Source organism: Babylonia areolata, chromosome 1 (assembly GCF_041734735.1).
Source record: "Babylonia areolata isolate BAREFJ2019XMU chromosome 1, ASM4173473v1, whole genome shotgun sequence".
NCBI lineage: Eukaryota > Metazoa > Mollusca > Gastropoda > Neogastropoda > Buccinidae > Babylonia > Babylonia areolata.
The window spans coordinates 28,796,252-28,813,751 of record NC_134876.1 but is presented as its reverse complement, the minus strand read 5'-3'; the positions used below and the strand labels follow the sequence as shown (position 1 = coordinate 28,813,751).

Sequence of the window (17,500 nt, the reverse complement as noted above, 5' to 3'; positions counted from 1 at the left end):
TTAAGTGGCTTTGATCAGTTGATACTTGGTTATGTGTGTGTGTGTGTGTGTGTGTGTGTGTGTGTGTGTGTGTGTGTGTGTGTGTGTGTGTGCGTGCGTGTGTGTATATGTGTACATATATATATATATGTATATATAGTGGGAGAGAGAGAGAGAGAGATGCATTTTGAACTTGGTTTTATTCTTAATTGCGAGATCAAGAAGACTGTTGAAATCTTTTATTAAAAGCCTATCGACCTTTACGAAACTTGATAATAAATGTACGGCTGAGAGTACTCTACACTTTAGTGCTATGTCTGATCTTCACACTTTGTTAAAACTTAACAGAGTTACTTTAATCGACCTTGTTTTCAAATTCATTGTTCTCTCTCTGTCTCTGTCTCTCTGTCTCTCTCTCTCTCTGTGTGTGTGTGTGTCTCTGTCTCTCTGTCTGTCTCTCTCTTTCTCTCTCTCTTCACACACACACACACACACACACACACACACACACACACACATATATATATATATATATATATATATATATATATATATGTGTGTGTGTGTGTGTGTGTGTGTGTGAACACAATAATATACATATATATAATTATGATTATCTGTCTCGCTCTCTGTCTCTGTCTCTCTCTCCCCTCTCTTTCTCTCTGATTTACACACACTCCAACTCTCTCTCTCTGTCTCTCTCTGTCTCTCTGTCTGTCTCTCTCTCTCTCTCTCTCTCTCTCTCTCTCTCTCCAAGAATTAACTTTTGATCAAGAATATAGTTGGTTGAGGTTTTTTTTTAATCTTTTACAAAAACAAATATCTGATCCTACAGTCAACGTTCTTTTGAGTCACGAGGGATCCCCTGATGGATGGTGGTGACGAGGAGAACCGATAGTTCCAGACAGGAACGTGACAGGGTGGTAATGAGACCTAGGGCTGGGGAGTACAGCCCACCCGGGACAAGCAGCATTAGTACACACCCTACTCTGTAACTAAAAATGATGTTGGAGAAGAGGTCTTTTTTTTCTGTTTGTTTCGGAAGTTCACGCGGTAGCTACTAGTGGTGTTGGAGGAAGCGGAAGAATGAGAGAGGGGTGGGAAGTGGGGTAGAAGGGCACTGTTAGGTTGATTAGAAGTCAGGGTACTTTGGCTATAATAGGTACAGATAAGGTTGTTTTTTTTCTCCCCTGTTTCTGTCCTCGGTTTTCACTGACTGACAATTCTTACTGTTTGTGACTTTTGTTTTGAGGATAGGGTAATTTAGTTGTTGATTTCTCTAAAAAGAAACGATGTTTTGATGAATTTTCACTCGTATACTGTTGTCAGATAATAAAAGTCAGCTTTTGTGGAATTTGATAAATTTTGTATTTTTTGTCTAATTTTCTTGACAGTTTTTTTTTTTGCCTGGTCCTTAACATGGTTGGAGTAGTATATATACTAGTGATAGATTTGCTCAATATAGACTTTTTTAAGACTAAGTGTGTGACTGAGCCATATTCTATTATTAGAAAGAGCTGGCATGTTAAATGTGCATTCACTTAATTCAGATTTGGTATTTCTGATATTACGTGTCATAGTTTAAGATACAGGTCCAAAGGTGAACGTGAACAGATTTGTCGCTTGTGTAATGAGGAAAACGAAGATGAGTTCCATTCTTTCTTCCATTTGTCCTGCCTTATTTGACCTTAGATTACAGTTAATTGAACCCAAATATTATAACAGCCTATGTAGTTTTACATTGAAGTTGTTGTTGTTGTCGTCCAGAAATGAAACTATCCTTGGCGGGCTCACAGTTAATATTTACAAATATTTGAAAAAGGTTGAATGTTTTAATGTCGTATTTTTGTTGTTGGTGTTGTTTTGTTTTTTCCTGTCAGTGTATCTTATGACATGTGTGGTATATTGCTGTAGTATTAGTTTGACTTTGATTTTTGTGCAATTTATTGTATATATATATATATATAGTATGTTGCTGTGGTAATTAGAATGACTGTCATAATTCCTATATTTCAGTGTACATGTGTCACACCCCTTCAGCGAGGGGTTTTGGCCTTTATTTGAATAAATCATTTCGTTTCGTTTCATTTCCATCTACTTTTCTTTGTGTCTGTCTGTCTGTCTGTGTCTGTATCTCTCTGTGTCTCAGTGACTGTCTCTGTCTCTTTCTGTCTCTTTCTCTCTCTCTCTCTCTCTCTCTCTGTCTCTCTCTCTCTCTCTCCCTCCCTCTCTCCCTCCCTCTCTCTCTAGAGAGATGTTTAGAAGCTACCCTCGCGGAATTAATATTGTTTCGTTTACAATCGTCTCACTACCCGCCCACCCGCCCCCACACAACCCCCCTCCCACCTCCCGCCCCCACCACCCCACCCTCCTTTAACTCATTGCCTTCCCACATGTCTCTGTGTCGTAAAGCGTCCAGGCCTTTGTGTCTGCAGGGACGGTGTATTCCCTATCACCCCACCAATCCTGTCGGCCCGTCTCTAAGGATCACACAACTGATGTTTATGGAGACAAGACCTGAAACCTACCCCCTTGAACAAAGAGAATGAGGGTGACGCTGGTGGCTGTGGAGTGAAGTCAAACTTCAAAGTTAGATAGAAGTGTGCAGCCCGAAAAAAAAAACTAACAAACCCTGGTTCCGTGTTAAGATTATGATCGTCGTCAAGAATACTTCTTCTTTTCTGTTGTTTTTTTCCCCCTACTTTTATGGGATTTTCTTTTTCCAAAATCGCTGAACCTGCAGTAACATTTTGGTCCGTATTTCAAGACAATGGTTTCTGAGTCACTGGGGATCCCCTGATGGATGGTGGTGACGAGGAGAGTTGATAGCTCCAGACAAGAGGAGGCAGGGTGGTAATGAGACCATCGGCTTGACCCACCCGGGGAAGCCCTGACATGGCCCTTTGTGGTCTGCTTGGCTGTCTGTAGCAACGAAAAGATAAAAGACCCACCCGGGAACCTCGAGAAAAAGGACACTGTGCACCGTGAGAGAACAAAAAACTCAACCTGAAAAGAATACTTCCTTTCTCTTTTTTTTTGCAAAATCGCTGAACCTACAGTAACGCTACTGTCCCATTTGCAGCCAAGGCTTTCTGAGTCACTGGGGATACCAGGATGGATGGTGGTGACGAGGAGACCCGATAGCTTCAGACAGCAGGGTGACAGGGCGGTAATGAGATCATTGGCTTGACCCACCCGGGAAGCTCGACAACAGTACACTGTGCACTGGGAGAAAGAAAAAGAGAGAAAAAAATGAAAAGAAGAGATTATTCTTTTTTCATGAGTTTGTGTGTGTATGTGTGTGTGTGTGTGTGTGTGTGTGTGTGTGTGTGTGTGTGTGTGTGTGTGTGTGTGTGTGTACCCTGTCTATAGTCACTAAGAATAAGAAGATTGGTGTCTTGTATTGATTAGTCCCGAAAACTGCGGATATGATCCAACAGGGTCGGAAATGGTGGTTTTGGAGCGAAACAAAACGTGAATGTCGATAACAGTGCGCGGCCTCGTTGAGCTTGACATAAGATCCTCCTTGTCTCTGTTTTTTTATTGTCTGTTTATCTGAAGTCTGTCCATCTCTTTCTTTCTGTCTGTCTGTATGACTGTGTCTTGTCAGTCCGTTGGTCTGTATTTCTGATTCAGTCTCTTTCTGGCTCTCTGTCTCAGTCTCTGTCTGTCTGTCTGTCTGTCTGTCTGTCTCTCTCTCTCCCTCGCTCGCTCACTCGCTCTCTTATCAAGTCTTCTGTGGTCTTCAAACTTACCAAAGTTGCTGACATCAACCTGTCTCTCTTGCCAAGAATCTAGTCATCTTCAAGAATACATTCTTTCTCTCTGGAAAAAAAAAAAAAAAAAAAACCTTCGCTGAATCTACAATAACGCTATGGTCCCATTTCCAGTAAACGTTTTCTGCATCACCGGGGATCCCATGATGGGTGGTGGTGGTGACGAGGAGAGCCGATGGCTCCAGACAGCTGACAGGGTGACAATGAGACAATTGATTTGACCCACCCGGGGAGCTCAACTAGAGTACACTCGGCGCTGGGATAAAATAATAGTAATAATAACAGCAGAAGCGAAGCAGAGAGAGAGAGAGAGAGAGTGTGTGTGTGTGTGTGTGTCCACTCCGTAGTCACTGATGATGTGTTGACAGATGCGACTGCGAGTCCCGAAAACTGTTAACAGGAACACAGACAGGGTGGGGGCGAAACGTGTGCCTTTGGACCGAAACCAAACTTTGAAGGCGGACTGCATATTGCGTGGCCGGGCAAATGAGGAAGGATGACTGTGTTCGGTGTTTGGACGAGACGGTGGGGGATGCTGAAAAAGAAATCCTCTGTGTTTCAGACATCATTGTTTACTGATTCACTTCCGGGGATGCAGTGTTTTGTGACAAATGTTGATACTGTACTTCGTAAGGCGTTAACATCTCGTTGAGCATGTATTGTCTGTCCATTTGGTTCTGCTCTCTCTCTCTCTCTCTCTGTCTCTGTCTGTCTGCCTGTCTCTCTTTCTCTCTCTCTCTCTATATATATATGTATATATTATGTATCTTATATATATATATATATATATATATATATAATCAAGCATCCAGCTACCCACACAGCTTAAAAACTTTTCTGACATTGCACTGATAACATGAAAATCTACCAGTTTCTCTCGCCAAAGATGACTGGGGATACCAGGATGGATGGTGGTGACGAGGAGAGCCAATAGCTTCAGACAGGAGGGTGACAGGGCGGTGATGAGATCATTGGCTTGATCCACCCGGTACAGTACCCTGTGCACTGGAGAGACAGAAAGAAGTGAAAGAGGAGAAAAACGGTTATTCCCGGTCCCCATCCCTCTTTTTGTACTTTCTCTCTCTGTGTCTCTCTGTCTCTGTCTCTGCCTCAGTCTCTCCCCTCTCTCTCTCTCTCTATCTCTCCCTCTCTTTATTGTCTGTTCACATTTCTGTTCATGAGGGGCCAAGTTTTAAACGAATAAACCATCTGGATCTGAATCTCTCTCTCTCTCTCTCTCTCTCTCTCTCTCTCTCTAATTATTGACTGTTCACATTTCCCTTCATGAGGAGCCAAGGCCTAAAGTGAATAAATCATCTGAATCTCTCTCTCTCTCCCTCCCTCCCTCTCTCTCTCTCTCTCCTCCTCTCTCTCTCTCTCTCTCTCTCCCCCCTACCATCTTTACTCTTCCTCTTGTCCGTTCTTCCTTCTGCTCTCCACCGCACCCCGTCCCCAATGTCCTTATTGTTTTGTTTTGTTTTCATTTATAGCGTTATTGTAATGTACATAAGTATCTATGCTTATGTTTGTACATGCTTATATAATTTTGATGTTGCTGTTGTGAATTTGACTCTCACCTTTTTTTCTCTCTCTCTCTCTCTCTCTTTCTTCTATCAGTTATTATTCTTGCCCAGAGGGCCGGATGTAAACAAGTACTTTGTCCTTACTCCTTTACCCTCGTGAGATAAATTTGCGTTCGTTCGTTCGTTCTCTCTCTCTCTCTCTCTCTCTCTCTCTCTCTCTGTGTGTGTGTGTGTCTCTCTCTCTCTGTCTCTCTCTCTCCCTCTCTCTCTATCTTTCTCTTTCCCTTTCTCTCTCTCTTTCTCTCTTCCTCTCTCTCTCCCTCTCCCTCTCTCCTTCTCTCTCATCCCTCTCTCTTCCTCTCTCTCTCTCCCTCTCTCTCTCCCTCTCCTCTCTCTCTCCCTCCTTCTCTCTCCCTCCCTCTCTCTCTCTCTCTCTCTCTTGGGTGGAGGAAGAAGAGAAGCAGCAGCCCCACCCCTGCCCCTACCACACACACAGGTTACGCATTCACTCACACCTCGTTAAACATATATGCTCAGTCACATGCTAAACTTAATACATAGTCATGGAGACACGCATCCATGTGTGAAGAAGAAGACTAGAAAGGGAAGACAGAGGTGGAAATGCAGCACCAACGAGGAGAAGAAGAAACTCAGAAATAAAGGAAGACCCAGAGAAGAAGAAAAAAAAAAAGGCCAGTATTTGTATTTGTATTTTTATTTCCTGCGTGCAGTTATTTGTTTTTCCTATCGCAGTGGATTTTTCTACAGAATTTTAACAGGAGCAACCCTTTTAATGCCGTGGGTTCTTTTACCTGCGCTAAGTGCATGCTGCACACGGGACCTCGGTTTATCGTCTAATCCGAATGACTAGCGTCCAGACCACCACTCAAGGTCTAGTGGAGGGGGAGAAAATATTGGCGGCTGAGCCGTGATTCCGAACCAGCGCGCTCAGATTCTCTCGCTTCCTAGGCGCACGCGTTACCTCTAGGCCATCACTCCACGGAAGACATAAACAAGCTGCAAATCTGAAGAAAAAAAAGTCTGGAAAACAAATACCGAAGGACAAGAGATAACGAAAAAATCAAAAACAGGAGAAAATGCACAACCATGCAAGAGTGCAATCACCATATAATCAGTGACAGACAAAAACAAGCACAAGTAAATACTGCAGTAACGCATGCAATAAAATAAGAATGATGCACTTAGCGTATTTCACCCATCCCTGATAACGAGACTGCCTGGTATCTCTTAACAAGGAGAGGGGGCTTGGGGGGGTGTGGGGGGGAGTAGTCAGAATGCTTTGGCCAGAATATTATGGCGAATACAAGTAATTCTTTGGCGTTGCATATCCTACGCCCTTATGCCTGCCTTACCTTCCACCCGTCACCTCTGCCCCCGCAACCCCGCCCCTCCCTCTTGTCAAATCTTCAGTCATATGTAATTACACACACACACACACACACACACACACACACATACATACATATATATATATATATATATATATATATACATATTGCAGTGACAACCACGGTCCTGACTCTGTCTCTATCTCGCCCAAAATCTGGTTGTTTTGAAGAATGCATTCTTTCCCTTTCAAATAAAAAAAAAATCAAAAAAAAATCGCTGAACCAACAGCAGCGGCGTTGTGGTTCCAGTTTCCAATCAGTGGGTTTTTTTCGGAGTCACTTGGGATGCCATGATGGATGGTGGTGACGAGGACCCTCCAGGCAGGAGGAGGGTGACAAGGCGGTAATGACACCAATGGCTGGGGAGCACTGCCCACCCGGGAAGCTCTGCAGCAGTACACTGTGCACTGGTGGGAGAAACGAAAAAAAAAGAAAAGAAAGAAAAAAAAAACATAAAAAGAAAGAAGAAAAGATGTGTGTCATTCATGCTCCTCCCCACCATCCCCCACCTCCCATCCCCACTTCCTATTTTAGTGTGTGTTAGTGTGTGTGTGTGTATGTACGTGTGTGTTTGTGTGTGTGTGTGTGTGTGTGTGTGTGTGTGTGTGTACGTGTGAATTGGGGGTAAGGAGATGGGAGAGAGGCCAGGATGGAAGGAGAACTGCTGCAGGATGCTTCCGCCCATCATGTGCATGCATCACCTTCCTCCCAACCTCTCTGTCTGTCTGTCTCTGTCTCTGTCTGTCTGTCTGTCTCTCTCTCTATATATATATATCTCCCCTCCCACCCCTTCTCTGTTCTTCTTTTCGATATAAGATCCCCTGTCTTCTGTAAAAGTACCAAAGGTTGCTGGCATTCAGAAGACAATATGTTTCCGTTTCCCTGCCAACCTTGTCTGCAGTCAACGAGGACTGGAGGAAGTGTCTGTGAACATGACACCTAAAACTGCCGACAGCAGCTGGAAGATGTGTACTGAGACCAGACTGGGAAGCTTGACAGCAGTGCGCTGTCTGAAAAAAACGTTTGGGGATGTTCGTATGGTACAAAGTACTTGTATAAGTGAGAATTTTCTACATATCTTTTCTTTTTCTTTTTTGTTTCACAAATGAGGATGAATGGGTCAGTTCGGGACAGTTGTATCATGCCGTGATGTTCAGAGTGTTAGACCCCACAGCCTTGATAATCATGAAAGTCTCTTGGTCTCTGTTTCTGACTCTACATCTCTGTCTGACTCTTTCTCTGCCTGACTCTTTCTCTGCCTCTCTCTGTCTCTGCCTCTGTCTCTCTCTCTCTGTCTCTCTCTCTCTCTCTCTCTCTCTCTCTCTCTCTCTCTCTCTCGCACTCTCGCTCGCTCTCTAGCTCTTTCTTTTCTTCTCGCTGCAACATCAGATCTGCTGTCTGCTGTAAAACTTACCAAAGTTTCTGACACATGCACGCACGCATGCACGCACGCAAGCACGCACGCACGCACACACAATCTCTCTCTCTCTCTCCCTCTTTCTCTCTGTCCGTCTCTCTGTCCGTCTCTCTCTCTCTCTCTCTCTCTCTCTCTGTCTCTCTCTCTCATCCGTTCTCTCTCTCTCTCTCTCTCTCTCTCTCTCTCTCTCATCCGTTGTCTGTCTCTGTCTTCCTCTGTCTCTTCATCTGTCTCTGACTCATCTATCTACCCATCTGTATATCTATACGTACGTCTATCTATCTATGTATCAATTGTATCTCTTTGCTTCTTTTCGATACTAGATCCCCTGTCTTTTATAAAACTCACCAAACTTGCTGACATCCAAGCGACGACTTCGTTACGTTTTCCTGCCAATCTTGTCTGGTGTTACTGGGAACAAAAGGAATTAATAACATATTATCGTCTGTGTAGACGACACCCCCAAAATTGCCGATAGCAGTTGCAAGATTCGTACTGAAACCAGACGTAGAAGCGTTATAACAATGTGTTGTCTGAAGGAAAAAAAAAAAAAAAAAAGTTTGAGGATGTTGGAATGAGTGGGAGGAGTGGAATCAAAAGGGGGTGTGAAGGGGAAAGTTACATTTCTTTAATTTTGTTTTTAGAAATAAGGATGAATGATGGAGTATAGGACAGTTTTATGATGCTGTTGTTTTCAGATACGACATCCTTGTTATTTATTATGAAAGTGTATTGGTCTCTGCGCCTAAGTCTACCTCTCCCATCTGTCTCTGCTTTTCTCTCTGTCTTACTGTCCCTCTCCATCCCTCTCTCGTTTTTTTTTTTCTTTTTTCCAGCCCTCTGCCTGCCTGTCTGTCAGTCTATGATTCTCAGTCTGGCTCTCTCTCTCTCTCTCTCTCTCTCTCTCTCTCTTATTCTCTGTCTCTCATTCTCTCTCTCTGTCTCGCTGTCTATCTATCTATCCACCTATCTATCTGTATGTCTGCTTGTCTACCTTTCTGTCAGATTGTCTATCTGATTCTCCATCTGTCTGTCTGCCTTGTTTCTGTCTCTCTGTTTACCCCTCTCGGTCTCTCCACCTGCCTGTCTGTCTGTCTCTGTCTCTGTTTCTCTCTCCCTCCCTCTGTGTGTGCGTGTGCGTGCGTGTGTGTGTGTGTGTGTGTGTGTGTGTGTGTGTGTGTGTGTGTGTTCCACTCTTCTCACCTCTTCTTTTCTTTAAGACATCAGATCCCTTGTCTTCTGTAAAACTTACAAAATTGCTGACATTCAAGCGACAACGTGTTCCCGTTTCCATGCCAGTCCTGTCTGCAGTCTGCAGTCACCGGGGACCAGGAGAATCACGTCTGATTGCCGACAGTATGGAGACGACTTCGGAAGATCTGTACTGGAACCAGACGGCGATGCTGGTATGCTGTCTGGAAGTTGGAAAAAAAAAAACGTTTGAGGGTGATCGTTTGTGACAGGGCGTTTGGGACTAAAAGGCATTGCAAGGGGAAAGCTGCAGCACTTTTTCTATTTATCTAATGTTACAAAAGAGGATGGATGTACCAGTTACATGATAAATTTGGTTGTGGTGACTTTCTTGGTGTTTTCATGCTGTGTGGATTAAAAATAAAATAAATAAAATAAAATAAAACGTTTGATGATGTTCGTATTGGAAGGAGCGGTTGGGTTTTGGGGGGGTGGGAAGAAGAAAGGTAAGACATATATTTAAAATTCTATTTTATTCTGTTGGGGATGAAGGGATCAGTTGGGGACAGATGGTACAATGCCGTTATTTTCGGTGCGTGAGACCCAACAGCCTTGGGCTCTGTGCCTGAGTCTACCTCTTTCTCAGTTTCTTTGTCTCTGTCTCTGCGTTTGTTTGTGTCTTTCTGTCCATGTGTTCCTTTCTCTGTCTGTCTGTGTCTCTTCGTCCGTTCCTTTGTCTCTTTGTGATGCCTGGAAAATATTGAGCATTTTGGCAGGAAAGAGTGGTGGTTTATTGGGTGTTGTTTTTTTTTTCAAAGCGGTATGGATAAGTGGGCCAATCTGGCAAAAGAATCAGTGTTCATTTCCAGTGCTGTACATTTTTAGGGTGCTAAAACGCCGTCAGCGCTGGTATAACAGTCTCTCAGTCTCTGTTTCTGAATCAACCTCGCTGTCTTTTTGTCTGTCGCTATGTGTGTGCAGGCATAATCTCTATATCACTCCCAGCGCTGTCCGTCAGTGTCACTCTCCCTGTTTTTGTTGTTGGTTTGTTTTTTTTTTTGTTTTTTTGCTGTTTTTTTGTGTGTGTTTTTTCGTTCTCTCTCTCTCTCTCTCTCTCTCTCTCTCTCTCTCTCATTCATAGTCCGTCTTATTCTCTCCCCTCCCCCTTCTCTTTCTCTCTCTCTCTTGGTTTCTGCCTCAGTCTCTCTCTGTCTGTCTCTTCTCTTCTGTTTCCCTGTTAGTGTGTATGTGTGACTTTCACTCTCTTGTTTTATAAAACTGGCGGCTTTGTGAAAAATGCAACAAATGGATAAAATGAAATAAAATAAAGATAAAGACAGCGAAGCCGAGTGAGTAACCATGTTGCATGGAAAAGATCGAGTTTGCTGGAATAGAAGAGGCTTTGGGAAGGAGCGTATGGGCGGAGATCGAATCCATGTACGATTGTTTTGAGGGGGGTTTGTTTGTTTTTTGTTTTGTTTTGTTTTTGTTGTTGGTGGTGGTGGGTTTTTTTTTCGCTGTCAGGATAATTAGGACTGTTTTGGTCAAGAATGCTTACTTGTGTGGGGAAATATGCTACCGCCGTCTCCACAGCGTTTGATTCTTTGACTCTTTATTTTTCTCTTTGTGTCTCTTTCTTATACATGCATGGCTGTTTGCCTGGCTCCGCCCATACATACATACATACATACATACATACATAAACACACGCGTGCAGTGGAAGGAAAGAATGATATTATATCTTTATTTTCTTATCTGTTTTATTTTTCTTTCCTTTTTAAAAAAAAAATCTGTCATTCAGTCTAAAGCTAGCCCGTTTTCTTAGTACAAGAACATGCTTTTGCCGCTGAAACTAGTGGAAGTTAGGCCGGAAGAGAAAATGGGGGTCACTTTTCGGACACAGCCTTTCTTCAGACAGAGAGCTGACAGTCAGAGGAGGCAACCGCTGCCCCGACTATCTTGGCAAAGAATTTGGTTATAATGGAGAATGTCTTGCCCATGTTCCGTCTCCGCTATCTCGGCCAAGAGAGATTTTAGGACTGTCGGCGTTGGGATGGCCCCCAAAGGCAAAGGCCAGCTAGCCCTCAGGGATGCAACATACAAGAGCCAGTGCAATAGTACCTCCTAGTTTGAGAGTCACAATGCTTCAGAAAAGACTAAGCGGTGGATGGATTCCCACTGCAGTAGAGAAACCATTTACATAAACAGTTCTGATTTTGCTATTGAGCCAGCTGCTAACGTATCTCAGTTTCTGATTTTAGCCGAGCACAGTACGGGGCTCAGAAACAGGATGGAGTGGCGGAAGGGGGGTGTGGGGAGATGGAGGAATGGAATATGTGGCAGGAATGCGAGAAGCGGGTGGGGGGGGGGGGGGGGGGGGGGGAGGAAGCCGTCCCCGTTTTTTTTAAGCATTTTCACGTCCTTGTGGACATGTTATTTACCATCTTTGAAACGGGATTGTTTCCGCACTGGAAGAAAAAAAAAAAAGGGAGAAGACATGTGTCGCTCTCCTGCCGTCAATTATGTGGTGTCGGAAGTGGGTGGCATGGCATAGTGGACGTGCCACTTCACCTTGTGGGGTAATTTTCTGTCGGGGCCGCTCTTGTTCACCGTACTCTCCCCCCCCCTCTCTCTCTCTCTCTCTCTCTCTCTCTTTCTCCTCTCTCTCTCTCTCTCTCTCTCTCTTCCTCTTTCTATCTGTCTCCCCTCTCTCACTCTCCCCACTCTTTCTCCCCTTTCTCTCTCTCTCTTGCTATCTCCCTCTCTTTCTTTCTCCCCTTATCTTTCGCTCCCCCTCTCTCTCCCCTCTCTCTTTCTCTCCCTCTCTTTCTTTCCCCTCTCTCTCTCTTTCTCTCCCTCTCCCCCTCTCTCTCCCTCTGTCTCTCTCTGTCTTTCCCCAATATCTCGTTCTCCCTCTCTCAGCCTTTCCCTCTCTCCCTCTCTCTTTCTCCCCCCCTCTCTCTCTCTCTCCCCTCTCTGTCTCTCTCTTGCTCTCTCTGTATCTTTCTGCATTTGCCAGTCTGCCTGTCTGTTTCTCCACTCCGTCTTTTTTTTCTTTTTTTTCAAGTTTTGCTTTCTCTCTTCCCTGTCACTGTATTGTCCTTGTCTTAAAAATGTTACGTGTGTGTGTGTGTGTGTGTGTGTGTGTGTGTGTGTGTGTGTGTGTTGTTGTTGTTGTTGTTTTTCCTCTCTTATCAATCTTAGAGGGAAGGTTGTTAAAAAAAAAGCACATTTTGCTTATGTATTTACCGTATTGAAATTTCGTTTCCTCCCTCCCCCCCCCCTCTCTCTCTCTCTCTCTCTCTCTCTCTGCATGTGTGTCTATGTGTGGGTGCTTGTATGTGTGTGTTTGTGTGTTCGAGCGTGCGTGTGTGCATTCGCGCGCCTGCGCCAGTGTGTGTGTGTGTGTCCTGGCTGTCGTCCTTTATAAAGACAATCTTTGTTACTTTTCAGATTACGCACTGCCCTCTCCACTCTTCCCCCTGATCACCAGCTCTCTTACACTCCCCTCTCCACCCTAACCCTCTTCTCTCTCTCTCTCTCTCTCTCTCTCTCTCTCTTTCTCCCGATCCCTCTGCCCCCGGCTGTCTTCTCTCATGAAGGCAGTGCATGTCACTTTTCATATCGATTTACTCTCCCTCTGTGTCAGTGTGTGTCACTTCTTATGTTTACCCCCTCACTCCGCCTCCCTGACATTTCTCTCTCTCTCTCTCTCTCTTGAAGACCACACACACACACCCACACACACACCGCACTCCGCAGCAACCTATACACACACGCTCTCTCTCTCTCTCTCTCTCTCTCTCTACTCTTTTCACCCTCTCCTGCCCTTGACACACCTCCCGACAGTCTTAATGATACTTCTGTTTCTTTCTTTCTCTGTCTGTGCCCACCATTCAGCCAGACCTCTTTATCGTCTCTCTTTCCTTCCGGAACCTTTCCGTGTTAACGCATGCACCATTGGAGTCCATTGAACACACACACACACACACACACACACACACACACACACACACACACACACACACACACACACACACACACACACACACACACACGTGTCGGTGAAAACTAGTGCCTGGCGAAGAATTTTTTTTTTAACGTATAATATATATATATATATATATAGAGAGAGAGAGAGAGAGAGAGAGAGAGAGAGAGACAGACAGACAGACAGACAGAGACAGGGACAGAGAGAGAGACAGAGAGAGATTCCGAAAATTTGGAATATGTGACAGATTGATGTGTTGTTGTTTTTGTTTTGTCTCTCTCTCTCTCTCTCTCTCTCTCTGTATATATATATTCTATCGGCATGAATATATGCCGGTAGAATTAAATGTATATAATACTAGGTTTGGCAGTAGGAATGAGAAAAAAGAACAAGATTCGTTAGATGAATTAAGGTGGGATTCCAAAAAGCAGCATACATTCTTTTAGTCGATTAACGTCACCGGAATTTATTAAGGTTTTGGATGAAGCAACCACTCTAATTAATACAAATGTAGATGGGGCTCTGAAATTGTTTTCATCAGCGTTGTTGAAAGCCTGTGACTGCATGCGATGCGCACTTAAACCCAGATCACGTGCAAGCCGTTCCAAGTGGTATGACGCGGAATGTCAACGTCTCAGACGTGAGGCAGGACGTGCGTTGAATCGTGCCACTCGCACGAAAAAAAGAACCCGATAAACAAGTATTATCGGGAGAAACGAGGCTTTTACCAGAAGACAATAAAAGAAAAGAGAACTGCCGTTAAAATAAAATGATACTAGGAACATGTTATTAAACAGTAGAAACGATAGTAATAGATTCTGGTCAACCATTGGTAAAATAAGAAGTAAACCCGTTAATTTTGCGCCAGTACAAATCACCGCATGGAAAGAACATTTCATGGGCATTCTAGGACAGCCAGACAGAGCTGTTGATGATAGTGACAAATGTTCCAGTGACACTACGACGAACACTAGGAGAAGTGAGCTGATTATAGTGCCCGAGTTAGACGATACTATATCAGAGACCAAAGTTAGACATGCTATTAGAAAACTAAAATCAGGTAAAGCAGCAGGTCTTGACAAATACCGAATTAATTTTTAAAATCCTCCGAAAAGCAGGTCACCCCCTTCTTAACACAGCTGTTCAAAACACTATATGATAATGGATATTTTTCAGACAATTGGACACGCTCGGGTATCATTACCGCTACTAAAAAAAGAAAAAAGGGTGGTACAAATAACCCAGAAAACTATCGAGGTATTTCACTACTTAGCAGCATCAGCAGAGTGTTCACTTCAATTTTGAATAGTCGACTGTATAGATGGGCAGAACGCGAGGGAAAAAATTGTGAAGAACACCCTGGTTTCCGTGAATCTTATTCGACAATCGATCACATTTCTTTCTCTAATCACAATGATTCATAAAAACGTGAATAACAATCGTAAGGGCAAATTATATGTAGCATTCATCGATGATATGAAAGCCTTCGATACGGTCAGCCGAGAAAGTCTTTAGAACGTGCTGGAAAAAGTCAAGACATCGACGAAAATGCTTAAGATGTTACAAGGAATGTATAGTTTCGTGCAATTGTGCATTAGATGGGGATCTGAGGTATCGGATTTTTTCGAATGCCCGAACGGCCTAAAACAAGGCTGTTTGTTGTCTCCCCTTATCTTTTTGTTGTTCATAACTGAAGTTGCAGAGCAGGTCAACAGCAATGGCAGACATGGGATACAACTGTTCCCTGGACTAAGGGAGATATTTCTTTTACTGTTCGCAGATGATATTACTTTGATTTCGGCTGGTCCATTTGGTTTGCAAAATCAAATAAATATCTCCAGAGAGCATCTGATAGACTTGGACTAACTGTGAATTTAACTAAAACTAAGGTTATGGTTTTAAGAAAGTGGGGTCATCTTGCAAAGAGTAAAAAGTGGTGCTACAAAGGTAATGAAATAGAAATAGTAAACAGTTATAAGTACCTAGGCTTTACATTAACAACTAAATTACCATATGTTACAGTATTAGAAGAGTTCGCTAGAAGAGCGAAGAGTGAAGTGTTAGAGATCATGAAAACTATGTGGAGTTTTTATATTTTAAGGCTATTTGATGTTCATGTGAAACCCATGCTCTTGTATGCATCAGAGGCTTGGGGTATGACACAGTACAAGACAATTAAATCAGTACAATTGTACATATTCTATGCCTTCAAGTGAAGAGAAGAACTTGAAGCAGGATTTTTAAGTTTGGACAGATAACCCTTTTCATTTCACCAAATGTGTTTTGTTTAAACTTCTGCTGTTATTGCATTTATTTACTCATTGTCCTTTTTTATCATGTGTGTACATGTGCACCTCAAATGTTTACAGGCCGGAGGTCTTACATTAAATACTTTGAGTCCTTGAGTCTCTCTGTATATATTATATATCAGTTGCCGTGGGAGAAAGTATCACTTTTAACCAATTCGACGAATAGATAAGTGAACAGATGATTGAGTAGACAGATGATGTGATAGATGAATGTTGAACTAAAAGAAAGAAAGAAAGAGATTAAGAGAAAGGAAGGAAATAGGCAGCTTTTGTTCCGCTGATTAAAAAGAAAAAAAAAGGAGGATAATTGGCTCATTGATTGATTTATGATATGTGTTAATTAAGGAGGGAGGAATTGGGGCATCCGTCACTTTTGACCTGTTGATCTGATACGTGTGTGTGTGTGTGTGTGTGTGTGTGTGTGTGCTAGAGAGAGAGAGAAAGAGACAAAGAGAGATAGAGTCAGAAAGAGAGGAAGACAGAGACAGACACAAAATGACAAAGAGACAGAGAGATGGAGGCAGACAGACAGAAAGAGAAAGGGAGATGCGGATACGGATTATTTATTCATCAGGCCATAGCCCCTATGAAGGGGTACACAAACAACATTTGTTGCGTCACATTTGTTTGAATAAACACGAGAAAACCAAAATCACATGAAATCACATGAAACACAGATACATTTGTAAAACATATTATGAGGTTGCAATTTCTCTAAATTTAAACGCTTTGTGCAGGAAAATGGACAAATTCCGTACATCATTTTGCCTTTTGGACGAAATCAATAAGCACAACTTGAATGTACAAGGTTGTCGGAAATATCTGGCTGGAATATATCTTTCTCTTAATCCTTTAAGAGCCGAGCAGCTCAAAACAAAATGCACTTCGTCTTCTTTGTCTTCCTGGCATAATGGGCAAATCAAATCATTAACATCAAACTTACTGTATCTGTAACGATGTACAGCCAAACTCGACACACCCAACCTAAATCTTGTGGTTATTATTCTTAGAGAAAGAGAGAGAGAGAGAGAGAGAGAGAGTGTGTGTGTGTGTGTGTGTGTGTGATAGATAGACAGACAGTGACACAGACAGAGAGACAGACACAAATATTAGGCTATATTTCTGTCTGAATAATCATAATTAGTTAAAGTATGTTTATTAGTATTATTACTATTGTAGTTTAATCAAAAATCAAACCACTGTAAAGCGCATAGAGCTTCAAGAATATGCGCTAATAGCAAGTCATCCTAATAAATGAAATAAACATATGAATAAAGAAAGAAGAAAGAAAGAAAGAAGTAAATGAATGAATAAATGAATAAATCAATCAATCAATTTTTTTTTTTCTATTCCCATGACTGTGTGTGTGTGCCCGTCAGATGGAGCGATCCCTACAGCTGGCGCCCACCCTGTTCCACCAGACGGAGGCGATGCTGGCCTTCCTGAGGAGGTTCTCCTGGAAGTTCTTCTCCATGGTCACCACCCGGGTGGTGGGCCACGAGGACTTCCTCGCCTCCCTCAAGGCCCAGGAGAGGCAGTCCCGGCGCCGCTCCCTGCCCGACAAGTATGGCCACGTCGGCTTCGAGTGAGTAGTGTGGGCGCGTGAGTTTATTTGTTCTTTTGTAGTTTGTGTTTGTATTTCTATTTCGTTTTATCACAACCGCTTTCTCTGTGTGAAATTCGGGCTGCTCTCCCCAAGGGAGAGCGCATCGTTACACTGACAGCGCCACCCTTTTTTTTCTCTTTTTTTTTTTTTTTTTTTTTCTTTTTTCCTGCGTGCAGTTTTATTTGTTTTTCCTGTCGCTGTGGGGTTTTTTTTTTTGGTTTTTGGTTTTTTGTTTTTTTTTAACATAATTTTGCCAGGAACAACCCCTTTGTTGCCGTGGGTTCTTTTACGTGCGCTAA

The 17,500-nt window shown here is 43.0% G+C and overlaps 1 protein-coding gene across 1 annotated transcript in view; it reads left to right on the top strand.

The window, feature by feature from the left end:
• Positions 1 to 17,500, top strand: part of LOC143281574 (uncharacterized) — a 144,187-nt gene that overhangs the window by 67,426 nt on the left and 59,261 nt on the right. The window contains exon 2 of the mRNA XM_076586810.1: positions 16,975 to 17,180. Coding sequence (XP_076442925.1) covers positions 16,975 to 17,180 — 206 coding nt within the window. The remainder of the gene's footprint in view (positions 1 to 16,974; positions 17,181 to 17,500) is intronic.